The sequence below is a fragment of the Pseudonaja textilis genome, chromosome 1 (genome assembly GCF_049901715.1).
Source record: "Pseudonaja textilis isolate UNSWEBS1 chromosome 1, rPseTex1.2, whole genome shotgun sequence".
In the NCBI taxonomy this organism is placed as follows: Eukaryota; Metazoa; Chordata; class Lepidosauria; order Squamata; family Elapidae; genus Pseudonaja; species Pseudonaja textilis.
In genome coordinates, this window is record NC_141990.1 from 323,566,673 (window position 1) to 323,583,425 (window position 16,753).

Here is a 16,753-nt window from a genome sequence, read left to right on the forward strand (position 1 = left end):
ACATGTGCCACAGGTGGCACACAGAGCCATTTGTGCTGGCATGCAAGCCGCAGGCAAACTTACCTCACTGCACATGCGCATGCCTCGCAGTTGATTTTCGGCCGATTTGAGGCCTTTTTCGGCTTCCCAGAGGCTTGAAAAAAGGGTCTGCAGGCTTTGCAGGCCAAATAATAGATCCATTTTGTCACTTCCTGTAATAGCGGAAGTGATGAAACAGGCCTATTATTCATCCTGCAAAGCCTGCAGAGGTTTTTTTCAAGCCTCTGGGAGGCCAAAAAAGGCCCCAAATCGACTGAAAATCAGCTGTGAGGTGCAGTGCAGGTAAGGGGCCAGCCAGGGGGGGGATTATGTGTGCATGCGCAAGGGGTGTGGGGGCACATTGCCTGCTGGGTGCTGGCATGCAAGCATGCATATGCAAGTGCATGCACAATTTTTGGCAAGGATCCCAAAAAGGTTAGCCACCACTGGACTAGAGTATGTTAACAAAGTCAGCCAAGGAGGACAATTTGGAAACTGAAAGAAGAAGTGGCTTAGGCATGGTTCTATATCCGTGTTGGCGAAACTATGCCATGCGTGCCGGAAGTAGCACACAGAGCCATTTCCCTGAGCACGCAAGAGGACGTCCAGAAGAGCCCCACTGCGCATGCGTGCACGTGCCGCTGCCTGACAACTGATTGTCGGGTATCTGGTGCACATGCGCAGGGAGCGGAGGGGGGGTGGACGTGCTGCATGTGAGGGGATTGCGTGCACATGCACAGATGTGCTACATGTGAGGGGGAAGCGCACACATGCGCAGACATGCTGTGCACTAGGAGGGAGTTGCACACACATGCGCAAAGATGCACAGCGCATGAGGGGGGAATTGCACGCGCATGTGCAGACATGCGGCGCGCAAGGGGGAATTGTGAATGCATGTGCAGATGTGCAGCGCGAGAGGGGAGGTCGCGCACGCATGCGTAGATGGCATGGGGGTCCCAGCATACATTGCCTTCTGAGTGCTGGTAAACAAGCCCGCGCAAGCGAATGCGCAATTATCGGTACGGGAGCCAAAAAAGGTTAGCCACCACTGCTCAATATTAAGCTCTGCAGCTATGTTGAGCTCTGAGTCTGTCTATTGAAAATAAAACTGCTTCTCTCCTCTTGCCTGCCTGTTGAACTAAAGTGAAACTGATCTCTGTTTCTGCTCTGCACTTGCAACATGTTTCTGTCTGAGTTTGCTCCATGTTGGAGAAATCTACAACTGGTTTGTAAAATCTACTGATTATGTTTATAAAGATGTGAAATGAAGTATCAGTCATCTGTGTTTATTTTTCGGGCGCTGAATTAACGCTGCAAAACTCTGAACATACTTCCCCGGCTGTATGTGTATTTGTGTCAGAGGTGGTTATTCAGCAGGTTCTGACCAGTTCTGGAGAACCGGTAGCGGAAATTTTGAGTAGTTCAGAGAACCGGCAAATCCCACCTCTGACTGGAGATTTTATAGTATCCTTCCCCTGCCACACTCACCAAGCCACACCCAGAGAACTGGTAGTTAAAAAAATGGAATCCCACCACTGATTTGTGTGTATGTATAATTCTCTCCCTCCCTCTCTCCCTCCCTCTCTCCCTCTCATTATCTGCCTCATCTCTCCATCTGCTTACCTACCATTGTATCTCTGTCTCTCTACCTATCCAGCATCTATCTGCCTGCCTACCTGCACACCTACCAATCGGTCTATTTCTCCTTTCTTCCATCTCTCCCTCCTTCTTTTCTCTTCTCTTCTCTCTCCTTCCATTCTCCTTTCTTTCCTTCCTTTTCTCTTCTCTTCTCTCCTCTCCTTTCATTCTCTTTTCTTCCATCTCTCCCTCCTTCTTTTCTCTTCTCCTCTCTCTCCTTCCATTCTCCTTTCTTTCCCTCCTTTTCTCTTCTCTTCTCTCCTCTTTCTCCTTTCATTCTCTTTTCTTCCATCTCTCCCTCCTTTTCTCTTCTCCTCCTTTCCATTCTCCTTTCTTTCCTCTCTTCTCTCCTCTCTCCTCTCTCCTTTCATTCTCTTTTTCTTCCATCTCTCTCCCTTTCTTCTTTTCTTCCTCTCCCCCTCTCTCTCTCTCTCTCCTTCCATTCTCCTTTCTTTCCTTCCTTCTTTTCTCTTCTCTTCTCTCTCCTTCCATATAGCATACAGCTCTCTCTAGGCTGCTACCAGTTCGCCCCAGTCTGGGCGAATCCACAACTAATGTTATGGCAGGTTTGGCGAACAGGCAAATCCCAGACCTGGTTGGCCCCGTCCACCCACCCCTCCCCTCCCCTCCCAGGCTTCTCCACACAGACTGTTTTGGACGCGAGGTAAGTGCAGGGCCAGTGCGAAGGCTTGGGGAGAGTGAAAAACAGGCCTCCCAGAGGCTCCAGAAGGCCGGAAACAGGCCCATTTCCGGTCTCCAGAGGGCCTCCGGAACCCAGGGAGGCTGTTTTCGCTCTCCTGGAGGCTCGAGGAAAGCCTCCGGAGCCCGGGGAGGATGAAAATGGCCCCCCGCCCCCACTGTGGTGCAGGAGGCCAAGTAGGCCACACCCACCATGGCCACGCCTACCCAGCAACCAGGCAGAGAACTGGTTGCTGAAATTTCTGAAGCCCACCCCTGGTTCCACCCCCCCCATACCCTGGAGGGATGAGGGGCTCACTTGGAAGATGGCAAGGCTCGGCTTGACAGGTGGGAGGCGCGGAGTCATCATGATGCTGTTCTCGTTGGCTTCGCACTCGTGGATGGTGACGATTTTAAGGGCAGCCGAGGGTGGCAGGGGAAGGTGGCTGAGACGGGCGTTCTTCAAATGGTGGAAATCACCCTCAGTCAGAGTGTACCTAACGGGAAAAGCAGAAAAAACAAACAAACCCCAACAATGAAACAGGAAGGCTGAAGTCATCTTAAGACATCCCCATATTTTGCTTCTGGACAAAGAGTATATAGGTAGTCCCTTGACTTACGACCACGATTGAGCCCTGAATTTCCATTGCTAAGAAACACAGGCGTTAAGTGAAGTCTGCTGCCTTTTACAACTTTAATTGCCACCGTTGTTAAGTGATTTGCTGCAGTTGTTAAGTGAATCAAGTGGTCATTAAGCAAATCTGGCTTTCCCCATTGACTTTGCTTATCGGAAGCCACCTGAGAAGGTTCTAACTTGTGATCACATGACCTCGGGACAGGACAATTATCATACACGCCAGATCATTTTCTCCTTAATTTATTATTTAAACAGAAGAGTGTCTAATGTTCTAATTGCTGACATTTTCCAATCGTTCTAATTTTCTAATTATTAGAAATATTTATTTCTAAATAATTATTAAAAATAATTCCCTGAAATTTTCTAATGTTTCTAAAAGTTTCTATATGTTTGATGGCTGAAAGAGAAAAGAAGAACTAGGGGGTGACATGATAGCAGCATTCCAGTGTTTAAGAGGCTGCCACAAAGAAGAGGTGGTCAACTTTTTCTCCAAAAAGCAAGACAAGAAACAGTGAATGGAAACTAATCAAAGAGAGAAGCAATCTAGAATTAAGGAAAAAACTTCCTAACAGTGAGGGCAATTAACTAGTGTAACAGCTTGCCATCAGAAGTTGTGGGTGCTCCAACAATGGACATTTTTAAGAAGAAATTGAAAAATTCACCTGAAATTGTATAGGGCAGAGGTGGCTAGCCTTTTGGGGCTTCTGAGCCAAAAATTGCGTGCGTGCACTGTGTCAGCACCCATAAGGCAATGCGCCCCCCCATACCCCCTGCGCATGCTAGACAATCCCCCCTCCTTACCTGCACTGTGCCTCCCAGCTGATTTTCAGCCTCCCAGAGGCTTGAGGGAAGCCTCTGAAACCTTTGCAGGCTGAAAAATGGGCCCGTCTCGTCACTTTCCAGTATTTCCGGAAATACAGGAAGTGACAAAATGGGCCTATTTTTCAGCCTGCAAAGGCTGCAAATGTTTCCCTCAAGCCTCTGGGAGGCCGAAAAAGGCCTCAAACAGGCCGAAAATCAGCTGAGAGGCACACGCATGCGCTGTGAGGTAAGTTTGCCTGGGGCTTGCATACCTGCACAAATGCCATAGGTTCGCCATCACGGGTAGAGGGTCTCCTGCCTGAGCAGGGGGTTGGACTAGAAGACCTCCAAGGTCCCTTCCTACTCTGTTATACTGTTATTCAGACGCACCACTCCAGCTCCCCGCCCTGCCCTCCAGTTGTAGAACCTCCAATTCCCAGCCCAGCCTCCTGGTTCCTGATCAAGACTCACCTCCTTCCCTTCTCCTGTGTTTTCTTGCTCTGCTCAAAAAGGGCAGCTTCGTTGAAAGACACCCTTCGCCCCGTGGCGCTGCCGGAAGACAGAAATCGCTCACTCTCTGCATCTCGATAACTGGAACTAGACGTGCATTCCGGGTCATCCACTTTGATGGTGATGTCTAAGAGGAAGGGGTGGAAAAAGAGAGCGTGTGTGAATATGCAGCAGAGGCAGCCTACTTCTGTCCCTAAGGAGAAATATGGGTAGTCTTCCACTTACAACCACAATGGAGCCCTAAATTTCCATTGCTAAATGAGACAGTTAAGTGAATTTCCGTTCTTGACACAGTTGCTAAGTGAATCATTGCAAGTTAGTAACATGGTTGTTAAGTGAATCTGGTTTCCCCACTGATTTTGCTTCTCAGAGGATTGCAAAAGGAATCACATAATCCTGAGACATTGCAACCGTCATAAATGTGAATCAGTTGTCAAGCATCCGAATACTGATCAGATAACCATGAGGATGCCAGAACAGTTGTAAGTGTGAAATACGGTCATAAGTCATTTTTTTTTCCAGTTGCCATTGTTACTTTGAACTGTCACTAAATGATATGGTTGTAAATCGAGGACTACCGGTAAGTTCTCAGCTTACACCTGGTTGCTTAGCAACTATTTGAAGTTATAGCTGACCTATCCGGGACTACTTATAAGAGGGATCCAACTTTTGGTCATGTGACTAGAATGATCGGGGCCCTTCTTCTAATCACATGACCAGACTTTGGTTGCTTGGCAACCAGGCAGCACTTTTGGCTGTTTGCCATGTCCTGTGGTCACGTGACCACCTTTTACAGTGGTTTGGCTCAGGGATGGGATTCAAAAATCCCAGCGACCGGTTCGCTGCCCGGTTGCTGAGTGGGCATGGCCATGGTGGGCGGGACTTACCAGAACTTCCTGTTTCCGGCTTCCGGTGGCCCTCCAGAGCCTGGGGGAAGCCATTTTCGCCCACCCAAGGGTCCAGAGGCCTCTCCTGGGCCTCTGGGAGGGCGAAAATAGCCTCCCCTGGGCTCTGGAGGGCCACCGGAAGCCGGAAACAGGCCCGTTTCTGGACTTCCAGAAGGCCCCCATTTTTCCCCCCTCCCAGAGCTTCCACACAGACCTTGCACTTTCCTCCATCATAAATGGGCTACCTGGAGACTCCTGGGAGGGGCGGGGCCAGCCGGTTGGTTGAAATACCGGTTCGACGAACCAGATATAACTTTAACATCCAGTTCAAGCAAACCGGTTCAAACTGGTAGCATCCCACCCCTGGTTTTGCTGATAATCTGCATTGGGCAAAACTGCCTCCATATTTGACTCATGGGTTCCTTTAACAACCATGTTATTCCTTTTATGACTGCTACAAACGAAGGCCCTAAAATCAGGCCCGACTGATTTTTATGAACCTCACAACTGACGATTGTGAAGGGCCGGCTCCATTATAGTTGTAATTCAAGGACTACCTGTATGTGCCCGGAAAACAGTTATAATTCCCCGTTTCCTCAGTTTAAAAATAAGGAACGCATCTGATACGATCGGGGTTGATGTTGGGATTGGCTCTCGCACTCTGTGGAACATTAGATGCAAACTTCACAATTCCCTTTTTGTGGGAGATGTTGAAATGTAAACGGCTTCCACCAACAGCAATTTAATTCCAATTTGTGCATGAGCAGAGAGGGTCAGTCTTAATGCCCTCACCTTGTGCCGGCTGTGAGTCATCCAGATAGGTTGTGTTCGTTTTTTCTGGGTCATCGCTGGCTCTGAAAATAGGGAAAAGGTGATATATGTAGATATTATTAACACAGGCACAAATCCACTTCCGGTTTGAACATCTCAAGATAAGCATCCAAATACAGGTAGTCCTTGACTTACGACCACACCCAAATTTCTTTTGCTAAGTGCTAAGCTTTGTTAAGTGAGTTTGCCCCATTTTACGACCTTTCTTGACACAGTTAAGTGAATCACTGCACTTAAGTTATTAACACGGTTGTGAAGTGAATCTGGCTTTCCCCATTGACTTTGCTTGTCTGAAGGTCGCAAAAGGGGATCGCCTGACCCCGGGGCACTGCAACCGTCATAAATACAAGTCAGTTGTCAAGCATCCGAATTTTGATCACGTGACCATGGAGATGCTGCAATGGTCGTAAGCGTGAAACACGATCATAAATCAGTTGTTTCCGTGCCACTGTAACTTCAAATCGTCACTGAAAATGAACTGTTGTCAGTTGAGAACCTGTAGTTGCTGACTAAACACCAGGGGCATTAAATGAATCCGTTGTTCACTGTGGAGTGTTTCTTGCCAGAAACTAGAATTAAACACTGGTTTCTGGCAAACAGGTTGTAAGTTGCAGTCATGTGACCCTGGGATCCTGCAAATAGGTATAAATGAGGGCCGGTTGCCAAGCTCTCCAAATGTGGTCATGTGACTGTGGCTGTCAGAAGTTCAAGTCCAGGTTGCAAGCAGCTTTTTTAGGATCTGCTGTAACTTTGAATGGTCGCTAAGTGAGTCATCATAAGTCAAGGACTACTTACATTTAGCACTACCCCCTTTCATTTTTCCCCCTTCAACCTGAGAGGGAGGGGCTGCTCCAGAGTCTCCCCAAAATTTCTATGGCTGAAGAGGGGCTAGAACAGAGGTCTCCAAATTCGGCAGCTTTTAAGATTTGTGGACTTCAACTCCCAGAACTCTTCAGCCAGCATAGCTGAGGAATTCAGGAAGGGAGGCATAGGAAGGGAGGGAGGAGAAGGAAGGGAGGAAGAAGAAGGAAGGAAGGAAATTTTAATAGTTTAATAGGGCAGGGTTTTTTTTCACCCTTTCCCTTCTGGCCCTGCTTGGTTGCAATTCCCACAATTGTTAGCTAGCATGGCTACAGATTCTTGCTGTGTTACTACCAATACATCAGAATGGCCCCTACATAGGGAAGGCCCCTCCCAGACCCTCCTTTAAAGCAGGGGTCTCCAACCTTGTCAACTTTAAGACTTGTGGACTTCAACTCAAGTTGAAGTCCATATGTCTTAAAGTTGACAAGGCTGGAGACCCTTGCTTTAAAACACGATCTATATCCTACCCCAAACAGACCCTCCCCATACAGTGGCCTTCCATTCCCATCCGTACCTGGAGCGCCTTTGGTCCGTTTCACAGCAGCGCCGGCAGACGATCAGGATGCCAAACAGCAGCACCAAGGTGCCCCCGATAAAGATAGAAAGAAGCACAAGAAGCAACACATAACCGTCCTGGGGGCTCACTTCGGCAGGCACCGTCTGGGAGATATGTGGTGATATGGAGAGGAAGGGGGTGATGGTGAATGGAGACAAGAAAAAGAGAAGCAGAAATAAATCCATTATTGTTGTTTTTTACTTCGCCAAAATCATAAGGTTTGCCTGACATGGATTGTATTTCAAAGCAAAACAGGAAGGCTTGTAAAAGTTTTGTAAGGTTCTGCAACATGGAGGCGTCCTCAAAATAGGACCACCATTGAGACCAAAACGTCTGTTGCTAAGCTAGATGTTTGTTAAGTGAATTTTGCCCCATTTTTCAGCCTTTCTTGCCAGAGTTGTTAAGTGAGTCACTCAGTTCTTAAGTTTGTAACACAGTTATGTGAATCGCTTGAAGGTATGTGGACTTCAACTCCCAGAATTCCTCAGCCAGGATGTGAACTCCACATATCTGAAAGCATCCTGGCTGGAGAATTCTGGGAGTTGAAGTCCACACACCTTCAAACTATCAAGTTTGAGAAACACTGCTCTGCAGGTAGTCCTCCACTTACGACCACAACTGAGCCCAGAATTTATGTTGCTAAACGAGACATTTAATGAGTTTTTGTCCCATTTGCCTCGTTTAAGTGAATCACTGCAGTTATTAGATTAGTAACATGGTTGCTAAATGAATCTGGCTTCCCCATTGACTTTACTCGTCATAAGGTCGCAAAAGGGGATCATATGATCCAGGGACATTGCAACCGTCATAAATATGAATCAGTTGCCAAGTGTTATTGTTCTAAAAAGAAATACTTTCCACAACATGATGCAGTCTAAGTGAGCTGGACTTCAGCTCCCATGATTCCCCAGCTAAAATGGAGGTTGCATGGAAATTTGGGGGGTCTGTGAATAGGTGTCAGGTGGGGCAAGGAGGACTAAGATGCTTTATAGTCTGTGGGTGGGGCCAATTAGTAAAAAAAATGTGGGGGAGCATCAGAAAGAAAAGTTAATTGCATCACTGAAAGCTAGAAAGGTGGGTTACAGGTAGTCCTTGACTTATGACAATTGTGCCCAAAATTTTCATGGCTAAGCAAGAGCAGTTGCTAAGTGAGTTTTCTCCCATTTTACAACTTATTTGTTACAGTTGCTAAGCAAAGAACCAAGTGGCTCAAGCAGTCGTTAAGTGAATCTGGCTTCCCCCACTGATGTCGCTTAACCCAGCTGCGAAGGTTACCAGTGGTGATCCCGTGAGCCTGCAAACGTTAATTGATTTATTATGCCAGTTACCAAGTGCCCAAATTTTGAGCGTGTGTCTATAAGGGGATATTGCAACCGTCACAAATGTGAAAACTAGTTATAAGTCACTTTTTTCCAGTTCCATTGTAACGTTGGTCACTAAATGAATGGTTGTAAGTCAAGGGCTATTTGGGTAATTCTTTTCCCCCAAACAGTTGGTTTCCAACAATCCAGGATAGCATTTTTTTCAACTTTGGAAACTTTTAAGATGTTTGGACTTCAGTTCCCAGAATTCCCCAGCCTGCATGGCTGGCAGAAGAATTCTGGGAGTTGAAGTCCAAACATTGCTGAAGTTGGAAAAAAAAAACCACTGTTTTAGGTCGTATGAATATTCAAAACAGAATTAACCTTTGTTCAATCTCCATCCAAACAAGCATTGTTTCCAAGCATTAAACATTTTCCCTCATTAATTTTGGGCTCTTCGCCAAAGTCCAAAGACAAGAGCCTTTTTTTAAATCTGGAAATATTGAAAAAGGAAATATTTTCACCTCATCCTTCCCAGGCTCCAATGCCCAACTTGTGATTCTGCTAGCCAGGTTTCCAAAATCCTCAGCAGAGGAACTATCAAAGGCTAAGATAAAGTATTCTCCCATGTGAGCATCACCTGTTTAAGCTTGGCAATCAACTAGTCCTCAGCAAGTACAGGAATAGTGAACTACATAAGACACTAAACCTGAGCTCTCCAATTCGCACTCGTGTCCGGTCTCTCCTGAAACGACTTCCCAGAGACAGAAGACAACTTTAGCAGAAACCCAGATACCTGCAGCATCTTAAATGCTCACACAACTTTCCAGATCAAGACCCAAGTCCGCAAAAACCTAAGCAATACAGGTAGTCCTCAACTTACGACAGTTCATGTAGTGACCAAAGTTTTACAATGGCACTGGAAAAAAAACCCAATTATGACTATTGACCATTTTTCACGCTTACAACCGTTGCAGCATCCCCAACAGTCAAGGGATCCAAATTCCAATGCTTGGCAATTGACTCTCCTTTACAACGCTTGCAGTGGCTTCGGAGTTATGCGATTCCTCCTTTTGCGACCTTCTGACAAGCAAAGTCAATGGGAGCAACCGGATTCCCTGGACAACCGGGGTTACTAAAGAACCGCAGCGATTCACATAACAAATGCAGCGAGAAAAGTCGTAAAAACGGGGCGAACTCATTGAACAAACATAAATTCTGGGCTCAGTTGGAGTCGTAAGTTGAGGACTACCTGTAATCGCTTAGTATGAAGTCCTTAAAAATATCACAAGGCCAAAAAGACGAGATTCGGTTTCTGTCCGTTGGATAAGTTTTGAGCGGCAGTTGCCAAGAGATAAGAAGATAGCTTGTTCCGTGTTGGGAAAGAATAGCCCTCTCTGTGGGAGGGGAAACAGCTGAGAGTCGAGTCCGTAGACAGCTGCCTTGTAACCAGGTTAGGCTCTCTGGCCTGCCTCCTTGTCAGCTGCCATGTTGGCTAAGCATTCAGGATCCCAAGACATTCTGGCGCTTCCTTTATTCGGGCAAGCGGAGGCTGTGTCTCCAGACTCCCCTGACCATAATCCTTTTCGAAACGGGGAGATTGTCAGAAGTGAGGCCAGGATTTTCGATGTGCAAAACAAATGTCTGTTCGGGTTTTTCCCCACTGAGAGGAGAGAGTCCAAACTTCTGCTGTGCAATTTGAGCATTTGTGTATGCGTGTGGGTGTGTTAAACAGCTGAACAAGCTTCTTCAGCCTTGCTCTCGGACAGCTGACCCAAAAGCCCCATATCCTCTTTCCTTGCCCCCAAACCCGCTGAATCCAGAATCCTGTCTGAAGCCAACGATTGAGGTCCTGGGTGCTCTCTCAGCTAGGTTGTTTTCTTGCGGACGTTTCATGACCTAACTAGGTAACATCATCAGTGCTATAGGAGGATATCGCTCCATGCTCAGAGAGCAGCAAGGACGCCACAGTTCAATCCTGAGCTAAAAATATTCTCATCTATTGGTACTTAAGCCACTCAGGGACCACAGAGATGTGCCCCCTCAGGGTCTTTTATATTCAGGCAACAAAACCTTCCCCAGTCTGGCCTGCCCAGAGATTCTGGAACACAGATACCATAATCCCCCAGAGTTCCCCTGAACCCCAAACGTTATACAAGACCAGGCTACCTCACACCTTCCAGGAGTTTTCAACTCCCATCAACCTCCTCCAGGACGGCCAAGAGAAAAAAAAAAGTCAAACTGGAGAAGAGCAACAGCGAGAAACAAAAAAAAAAAAAACACTTGGTGCATGCTCAGAGGAGCTGCGAAATTCTTTTAATGAAAGCACTTCCCTGCATCTGTCACCGTGGGGAGGGTGAGGAGACAGAACACGTGTCTGCTGCTAGAAGACCTCCAACACACATGAGCATGCATTCAGACAACACACGTTCCGCCCAAGTTGCTAATACGGGCCTGGCGTCTCCTCCGCTGGCCTCCAAACGGAACAGAAGCAATAGGGGAGGGGGGGAGCCACAATGTTGGAAGAGCAAGAGAGAGCATGCGCCCCCCCCCCGCCTCCACCAAAAGAACCCATTCCCCAGCCAGGCCCGTCTTCTGCACACTCACCGTCACGCCTTCAGTTGTCGTATTTGCCCATGAAGTAAACGCATCGCTCATTGTCTGTGGCCAGAGTAGAAAGTCTCTTCCAAGCTGGGCATATAAATCAAAACTAGTTGGCTTTTTTTTTTTTTTAAAAAAAAATAAGACTCAGGAAAATGAAGGAGAGTGGAACATCAATCAAAATGGGCTGAAGAGGAAGAAGAGTGACCAGAGACTGCAGGCTTCTTTTTTTTTCTTTCTTCTTTTTCTTTTTCTCTCGTTCCCTCTCTCCCGCAAGCTTTTATCCCTGCCTCTCGTTTCGTTCTTCCTTGCAGCTCACATGTTTGGGAGGGAAGAGAGGAGGAACCATGGCTGGCTCAGCTCACAGCATCTTCGTGTCCCTGGTCTTCCGGTGCCGGAGATGATGGACTGGTGTGCCTTGTCTCCTTCTCTGGGGCTGGATTTCTTTCCTGGCAGAACCAGATTTCAACTGGGAAGGAAGGAGAGAGAGAGAAAAGGGCTGTTGGTGAGGGGAGGAAGGAGGAGAATGTTTTTGTTCTGGTTGGTTGGTTTTGAGAGAAAGATGGAGAACAGGGAGATGAGGAGGAGAAGAAGAAGAGGAGAGGAGAAGGGAAGATCTGGTGGGAGCAAAACAGCTAGAGGTGAGGAGAGCATCCGTTTTCTCGAGGTTTGGAGGGGCTATTTTGTTTTGTTTTTTTTCATCCCTGGCACTTTTCTGGTTCTGCTTTTCCTCCTCGCTGCTTTGCAACAGCTACCTTGGCGCGAAGAGCCACAGAAAGCCCTTCCCTCGCCTCTCCCTTCGGCCTTTGGATATACAGCCGGGCTGAGGAACCCGCTTTAAGCTCAGCCTCTGCCACCCACTCGGCCAGCAGCAAATGAACTCATCCTCCTGTCCTCATCATGGCTTTTAAAAATGCAACCCAACGCCACCAGCCCAGCAGCCTCCAAAGCCCACACGTGTGGGTGACTCACAGGAATCCACCAGCCGAGAGAGAGAGAGAGAGAGAGAGAGAGAGAGAGAGAGGGAGTGGTGGAGGTGGGCAGTAGTGGTGGTGGGAGCCAGCGCAGAGATGCCGGAGAGAGGGACAGGCTGGGCTCAGCCAAGCTGCAGTGACAAGGATGGACCGGCCAGGGCTGCCCCCGCACAAGGGAGAAAATGAAATTAAAAAATTACACCGGTGCAAGGCACTGCCCGAAACAGGTGGCGGATTCTAAGCTTCCCTCCTTTTGCTTTGCTCCCAGCGTTATTCTCTCTACAGTGCATGGCTGGAGCATCTGCTCTGCCCGCTAGGCATTATGGGAAATTCAGTCCAATACGTCTGGAGCTGAGGAAGATGCTAGCACAGTTATCAACATCTGAAAAGAGGCTTAAGCACACAAAAAGGCTGCAGAGGGATTAGAATTCATCCAGTCCATTTGCAACAGCTGCTCACAGCAAATAATATTTTTTAAAATCTCTTCACCCCCTCCCCCTTGCAAGAAGATTTCTCTGGGTTTGCTCAGGGTAAACGCTCCCAAGCTTCCTTTAGTAAGGAAGCTAGTGGCAGCAGCCCTTTAATTTGTTCAGCTGCCTAGGCTACGAAGGGTTACAGTCGTAGTGAACACAACACCTTTGTATTTTTTTTGTGAAAGAAAAGTTTCTTTGGGTGAAATTCTTCCACCGGTCCAGCTCTTGCAGCCTGGAAATCTAATTTAGGAAGAGAACAAACTGACAATCCACCATTGCTTGACTGTAGAGTGGTACGCTTGGTTTAGAATGGCAAATTTAAGGATTTTCTTTTCCAAGGAGGAGTTTGCCTTCCCTAATGGTACATCCATATGCAGAGTGCTATGAGTTATCAGCCCATAGTACCATTCCCTACAAATTAAATAAGAACTTAACCACATTAAACTGAAATGTAAGATTGAGCTTAGATAGCAAGGGGAGAGGTCCTATCCTTTGCCTGGTGAATACAATCTTCTCTGGGGGAAATAACCAAAGTAGCCTGCAAAAATATTCATGGAAGACTTCACGGGTGGGGATGCTTCCCTATGCTGAGGATGGGGCTAGACTGGATGATCTCAGAGGTCCCTCCTCATTCAGGGCGTCTATGCAAGGCAACTGCCAAGGTGTGGCTCCATTTTATTAATCTGCTTTGCACACCCTTCTGCCAATTCCAAATACACGGGACTTTCTGCCACGGGAATCGGAGCATTTTTTGAAAGGGCTTTTTTGTTTTTTTTCAAGGCCCAGGATGGTAGAAAGGGGAGGAATTCCTTCCCTGTCCACCCCAGCCTTGTCCACAGAGGGGAAGGTAAACAGCAGAAGATCTCCTTCCCGTGATGATGGAAGAATTTCATCTCCATGGTGATGTCCAAGTGAAAAGCAGGCGACTCTGGTCTTCTTCACCCACTGGGGAGAAACGGGATTCTAACACCTCTTTTTCCACGGAGCAATTCTGTCTCTCTCGGGGAAAGGTTAAAAATGGCAGTGGAGAGTCCTGTGTCTTTGCTGCTCCTCCCTTCACACAAACTCACTTGGTGAGGGCTCAAAGGAGGCAGGGGGCTTGGATTCCTCACACTGCATGGAGCAGACCAGAGCGTGACAGCTGGAAAGCCTTTATCCTTGGGGTGTAACATGGTAAAGAGGGTTTCCAGAGGTTGTCTGAACCCAAGTAGTTGGGAACAGCCTCTGGAGGCAAGAGGGGGTGGGTGAGAGAAAGAGAAGCACGACCTGCTCAGGAGAAGCAGGGAGGCTGTTTCTAAACAGCCCTCTTTTTTTTAAAAAAAATAAGTGTTTATTTTTTTAAATTGACTCAATGCAGCCTATTGGAGAAAGTTCATTATACGGCCCGCAAGCCTTGTCACATCTTATTCCATCATGGCTAGATCTCTTTAGAAAGTCTACAAGGCTATATAGTTTGTAAGTCCCCTATCGCTCATTTCCCAGGACTCTGGGTGCTGGCACAGGTAGACTGCCCTTGCCCACAGAGGCTCAAGCGCCAACGTTGGGAGAATTGGCTACAGCACACCTAACCACGCCTGATAGAAAATTTAAATTCCTCACTTGCCTCTTCTTTTTTTTTCTTTTACTTTTGGTCAAAGCAGCACAGGAAGACCAGCAGAATAATAAAAAGAGAGAGTGATATAGACTTAACACAACAGAGAAAGGTAAAGAAGAAAGGAAGGATGAATGAATGGAAAGAGGGGAGGTTAAATGAGCCTTTTAACACACTGGGGCTGCAAAAAAGGGGGGGTAATTAATCTGTTTTTTCCCCCCCAGCCTCCATTCCTGCTCGGTTCATGCATAAAAAGAGCAGTAAAAATGTGTATCTGTGTGTCTTTCTGTGTGTGTATGATTTTTACCAGCAACAAAAGGGGAATTGCTAGCAGGATTTTTTTTTGCAGCTATTAAATGCTCGGTTATAGGAATTATAAGATCTCAGGAGGAATCGGGGGAATCTGGGGAGGGGGCGCGGGGAAGGGGAGGGAGGGAGGGAAACCTCCCCAGCTGGGCTTTGACCGAGTTGCCGACCCTGCGGGCTGGAGGTGAACAAACCCCAATACCATTCCTCCCCCTTTAAACCCGGTTTCCCTTTTCCTCTCCCCCAATCTAGACCACCCGGTCCCACCGTGCCTTGCCCTCGAGGAAACACGCCTCGGATCCCAGGTCAGCTGCCGCCCACAACAGCTGCAATTTCGTCCCCAGATGTTGTCCTCCCCACCATCACCTTCCCATTCCCGAGGGAGGGAACCCGGAAACCCGATCGCGGCTGTGTGTTGAGACGCGGAGCTCGATCGGTGGATTGACTTCATTTCAGACACCGAAGCGTCGGTTATTCGCCTTTTTTTTTTTTTAACCTTCCCCAACCTAGCCCTAAAATAAAAATAAAAATAAAATAAAATAAAAGACCAACCGACCCAGCTTGATCCGCAGCTACTAAAGCTTCCCCGGACCGGTGTGAAAACCATGGGGCGATGGGAAGGGAATCCGCTCGGACGGATCCGACTCTCCGCAGACCCCTCCCTAGCCTCCCTCCCTCCCTCGCCTTTCCACCCCCGTCACAGTTGGCATTGCCTGGAACAGGTTAAACCTCGTCCAGGAGATGATTCCTATTATTCATCGGTTTCATCGTGTCCCCCCCACCAAAAACCTTTCTCGGAAGAGGGACCCGAGGTGCAATTTAGCCCAGGGATTCTCGCCCCCACCCCCCCTGCTAACTGGATCCCGGGGCGGTGTGTGGGGAAGAGGAAGGGGGACCGGAGGTGGGGGTAGGGGGGAAGGGGGGATCGAAGGAGATCACAAGGTAGAAAACGGAGAGATAACAAGGAGAGGGGATCGTAAGCCTCTCCCCCCCCCCCCGTCCGATATAGAAGGAGCCGGGAGAAACGCAGCGGAGAAAAAAAATCTCCTTCCTCCTTCGTCCCCCCTGCCAAATTATACACACACATATATACCGCCCCAACTCCAGCCACACCGTTTCATGTAAGCTCCAGATCTCTCTCTCTCTCTCTCTCTCCACCTCACCCCCCAACGAAAGAAACAAGCAAAGGAAATGCAAGGAAAGCAGCTTTTTAAAAAATAATCTAAGAAATGGGAAGAAACCCCCCCATTCCTTCTCATCCACCCGTTCCTCCGATCCATCTGGGGTGGATTTCTCCTTTGCAAGAAATCCTCTTTTTTTTTTTCTCCTATTATTATTTTAAAGGAAGGAAAATGACAGATCTCTCTCTCTCTCTCTCTCCCCCCCACCTCGCCAAAAGGAGACAGGAGATAAAGCAGTAAAATAAGAAGGGAGAACGATCGTGTTTGCAAGAATCCCTTAAAAAAAAAAAAAAGAAAGACAAGATACAGGAAAGGGAAGGGGAAAATAATAATAATAATAATAATGACTCACCTAATTCGAATTGCTGGATCTCTGTGCGATCAAAAAAAAAAAAAAAAGCGAAGCGGCGGAGATTGCAATTTTTTTTTTAATGTCTCGGGAAGGAAGTTCCCCCTTTCCCGTCTCTCTTGAACACCTTAATTTTGATTTAAGAGGGGCCGAGGATTTATGAATGAACAGGGACCCACCCACTTCAGAACGCGGAGGGGGGGGGAGAGCCACGTGACCACAATTTCATACAACAGCTCGAAGCTGGGGGGGGAGGGAGGGGCGCGGGGGCGGGAGTGCCATTCAAAGACGTTGAGCCGTTTCTGATTGGACAAAGCCCGGACGGAATTTAAATGAGGGGAGGGCGGGGTAAGCGGGAGTGTGGGGGGGGGGGGGGTATGTAAAAGCCGATTTTTTTAAAAAAAAAATGGCCAAGCGTTGTTGTGATTGTGTTGCATCTCCGATTTCCAGGAAGGGCTGCCAAGGCGAGGAGATTCCCGATCCGGGTTCCCGCTTTCTTGAGGCAAACAGGGCGAACTGGATCGCAAACACAGCATTAGCCAGATCGACTCCTCTTT

The 16,753-nt window shown here is 47.8% G+C and overlaps 1 protein-coding gene across 2 annotated transcripts in view; it reads right to left on the reverse strand.

The window, feature by feature from the left end:
- Positions 1–16,389, reverse strand: part of CBARP (CACN subunit beta associated regulatory protein) — a 29,015-nt gene extending 12,626 nt beyond the window's left edge. The window contains exons 1-6 of one of the 2 annotated variants that reach the window (XM_087922686.1): positions 16,200–16,389; positions 11,329–11,791; positions 7,379–7,524; positions 5,962–6,023; positions 4,244–4,409; positions 2,654–2,831 (exon numbers count right to left, since the gene is read on the reverse strand). In XM_087922686.1, coding sequence (XP_087778812.1) covers positions 2,654–2,831; positions 4,244–4,409; positions 5,962–6,023; positions 7,379–7,524; positions 11,329–11,379 — 603 coding nt within the window. In that variant the 5' untranslated portion in view covers positions 11,380–11,791; positions 16,200–16,389. Of the gene's footprint in view, positions 1–2,653; positions 2,832–4,243; positions 4,410–5,961; positions 6,024–7,378; positions 7,525–11,328; positions 11,792–16,199 lie in introns of those variants that run through there. The other variant, XM_087922687.1, reaches the window with a different exon arrangement.
- Between the last annotated feature and the right edge of the window lie 364 nt (positions 16,390–16,753).